The sequence below is a fragment of the Arachis ipaensis genome, chromosome B10, assembly GCF_000816755.2.
Source record: "Arachis ipaensis cultivar K30076 chromosome B10, Araip1.1, whole genome shotgun sequence".
NCBI classification, from domain to species: Eukaryota; Viridiplantae; Streptophyta; class Magnoliopsida; order Fabales; family Fabaceae; genus Arachis; species Arachis ipaensis.
In genome coordinates this window covers 36,197,006-36,200,108 of record NC_029794.2, presented here as the reverse complement: position 1 = coordinate 36,200,108, position 3,103 = coordinate 36,197,006, and the positions used below count along the sequence as shown (strand labels likewise).

Genomic DNA, 3,103 nt, shown 5'->3' with positions numbered 1-3,103 from the left:
TATTTTGTTCTTATTTTAAATATTATAAAAAAATTTGATCCTTCTTAATAATTTTAATATTAATTTTTTTTAATAATTAAATCTTCTTAACACTCCTTTACAATAATTTTCCCTTTGACACTATTAATGCATTCAAATTGGCTTATAAATATATCATAACAATAATTCATTCTGTTTCATCAAATTGTGATGTCCAGATACGTTATGTCTAAATGTATCTACAAAGAGTATAAAAGTGATCAGTTATTGTGATAAAGGATTCAAATAAATGAATGAATCATCATCATCGTCATCACGAGCCATGGGGACAGTTGACGTTGACCAAGCATTCATCCAAGAACCAGAACACAGGCCAAGTCTCTCCATCATTGAAGGACAAGGGATTCCAGTCATAGACCTCTCCCCTGTAACATCAAACAACCCTTCTCTTTCTTCCATTGACGCGCTGGTGAAGGAGATCGGAAGCGCGTGCAAGGAATGGGGATTCTTCCAAGTAACAAACCATGGTGTGCCTCTCTCTCTGAGGCGGAACCTTCTGGAAGCTTCCAAGAGCTTCTTTGCTCAGAGCTTCCAAGATAAGAAGAAAGTTAGCAGAGATGAAACGTCTGCCAGCGGTTACTATGACACTGAGCACACAAAGAACGTTAGGGATTGGAAGGAAGTGTTTGATTTTCTAGCCAAAGAACCTACTCTTTTTCCCCTCACTTCTGATGAACACGATGATCGAATCCTTCATTGGACTAATAAAAATCCTCAACACCCTCCACACTTCAGGTATATATCATTATTCATTCATTCTCCTCGTATAAATTAGTGATTTACTTTTCTTTTTAATTTCTCTTGTTCGTTGTATAATGCATGCATATCCATAGACGGAAAAATTGTCACTAAATTAATGGATTAATGTTACAAAAATTTTAGTGCGTCAACGACTTTTAGTTACAGTTGACCAACACTAAACTCTGCACATATGGCCATATGCACATGAAAGAGTTTAGACCACACAAAAGATTCATAAACCCTAAACCCTTACTATTAAACTACACTCGGAAGAATATTTTTTATGGATAAAAATGTTAGAAATTATTTTTAATATAGAGATGAAAATAGTATTTTAGTTGAATATTGATATTTAAAGTATATTACAGTATTGTGGATGTATAAAAAAGATGTTCAACACACATTTTGCGTGCTATCAAGATGTTGCCATGTGTTTAACATACACCATGTGTATTGTCAGAATGATGACACGTGTTTAACATGTACTTTGCGTGTTGCCAAAATAATGACACGTGTCTAAAACATACCCTGCGTGTTGTAACACGCACTCTAGACAACACGCACTCTACTTATTGACTTTCTACTTGCAAAATCTATCCACTTATAATTACACTAAATAATTCCATTTTTAACAAAATCATCAATATTTTTTTCATATAAAAAATATTAGCCTAAAAATGTCATACTATTAATAAGTTTTTAAGAATTAAGGTATATTTTAATATTTATAAATTTTGATATATATTTTTGTTTATCTCAAATTTGTTCACATATACTTTTGTCTATTTATTTTGTATAAATTAATATAATTTTGTATTAATATTGCATAAAATTTGTATATACAAATTATAATTATGTTATGTATACACAAAAAATCAGTTATCAAATATATAATAACTAATTTTGGTGTGTAAATAATATTTTGGTACAGAATATACCTACATAAATTATTATATTTCGCATCATATTTACAAGTCTTAGCCACTTATGGTTTAAAAAAAAACTCTAACTATAAAACTAAATTGAGATTTTTTATGTTATTTCAAAATGATATTTAGAGATATACTAAAGGAGTATATCAAGGAGATGGAAAAGCTAAGCTACAAATTGTTGGAGCTGATTGCTCTGAGCTTGGGACTTGAATCTAAGAGGTTCGAAGAATTCTTCGGAGACCAAACAAGCTTTGTTCGATTGAACTATTACCCTCCATGCCCTTACCCTCACCTAGCTCTTGGGGTGGGTCCACACAAGGACTCTGGTGCCTTAACCATTCTTGACCAAGACGATGTTGGAGGTCTTCAAGTCAAACGCAAGACGCACGACCAAGAATGGATCAACGTTGAACCAATCCCACATGCTTATATCATCAATCTCGCTGATATGATTCAGGTGCCAATCTCACCATACTCTATACATATATAGATTCCATATTTGATATGCTGATTCAAGATGACAGAGGGAGCATTTTGTTTTGTTTTCTATAGACTCTAATGTTGAAAATTTGTTTGTGGTTTAGGTTTGATTTGGTAAAAATTTTTTGAAGAGGTGCTTGCAAGTACTTAATTTTGTATTTGGTAAATTAAAAAATTCATGTACTTATTATTCTTGCAGTTTTTAAAAGATAAGAGTGTTTTTTAAAGCACTTAAGAGAAAACTTTCAAAAGTTGGTTTGTATTTATTAAAATAAAAGGTTTAATATAACTTTATATTAATTAATGAATAAATGGTCAAATTAGTTCCTAAAAGATTATTTATTCTCTAACTTAGCTCCTAAAAGATTTTTTTAATCAAATTTGTCCTTCAAAGATTTTAAACTAGTCATGTTAGTTCTTCTGTGTTAAAATTTGCTAATGTAACACGTTAAGAAACATCCAAACACACACCTAGAAGTCTTAATTGACTATTAACATAATAAGTTTATGAAATTAGATCAAATCAAAACCTAATTGAAGAGAAAATTTAAAACATTAAAATTTTTCAATTTAGGGTTAATTTGATATAATTTTATAAACTTATTATGTTAATAGTCAATTAACACTCCTAAGTGTGTGTTGGGATGTCATTTAATGTGACATATTAGTAAATTTTGACATTATTAATAAAAAAAGTAATGAAATGACTAATATGACTAGTTTAACATCTTTAAATGATGAACTTGATTAAAAAAAACTTTTAGGGGACTAATTTGGAGAACGAGTGATCTTTTAGTGACTAATTTGACTATTTACCCATTAATTAATATTTAAATTTAATTTTTATATTAATATTTATTATAATATTTTTAAATTTTAAAAGATATTTTATCAAATACATTTGTTGTTTT

At 29.6% G+C, this 3,103-nt stretch overlaps 1 protein-coding gene across 1 annotated transcript in view; it reads left to right on the top strand.

The window, feature by feature from the left end:
* LOC107621912 (probable 2-oxoglutarate-dependent dioxygenase At5g05600) overlaps positions 183–3,103 on the top strand; it is a 3,808-nt gene continuing 887 nt past the window's right edge. The window contains exons 1-2 of the mRNA XM_016323881.2: positions 183–774; positions 1,839–2,169. Coding sequence (XP_016179367.1) covers positions 269–774; positions 1,839–2,169 — 837 coding nt within the window. The 5' untranslated portion in view covers positions 183–268. The remainder of the gene's footprint in view (positions 775–1,838; positions 2,170–3,103) is intronic.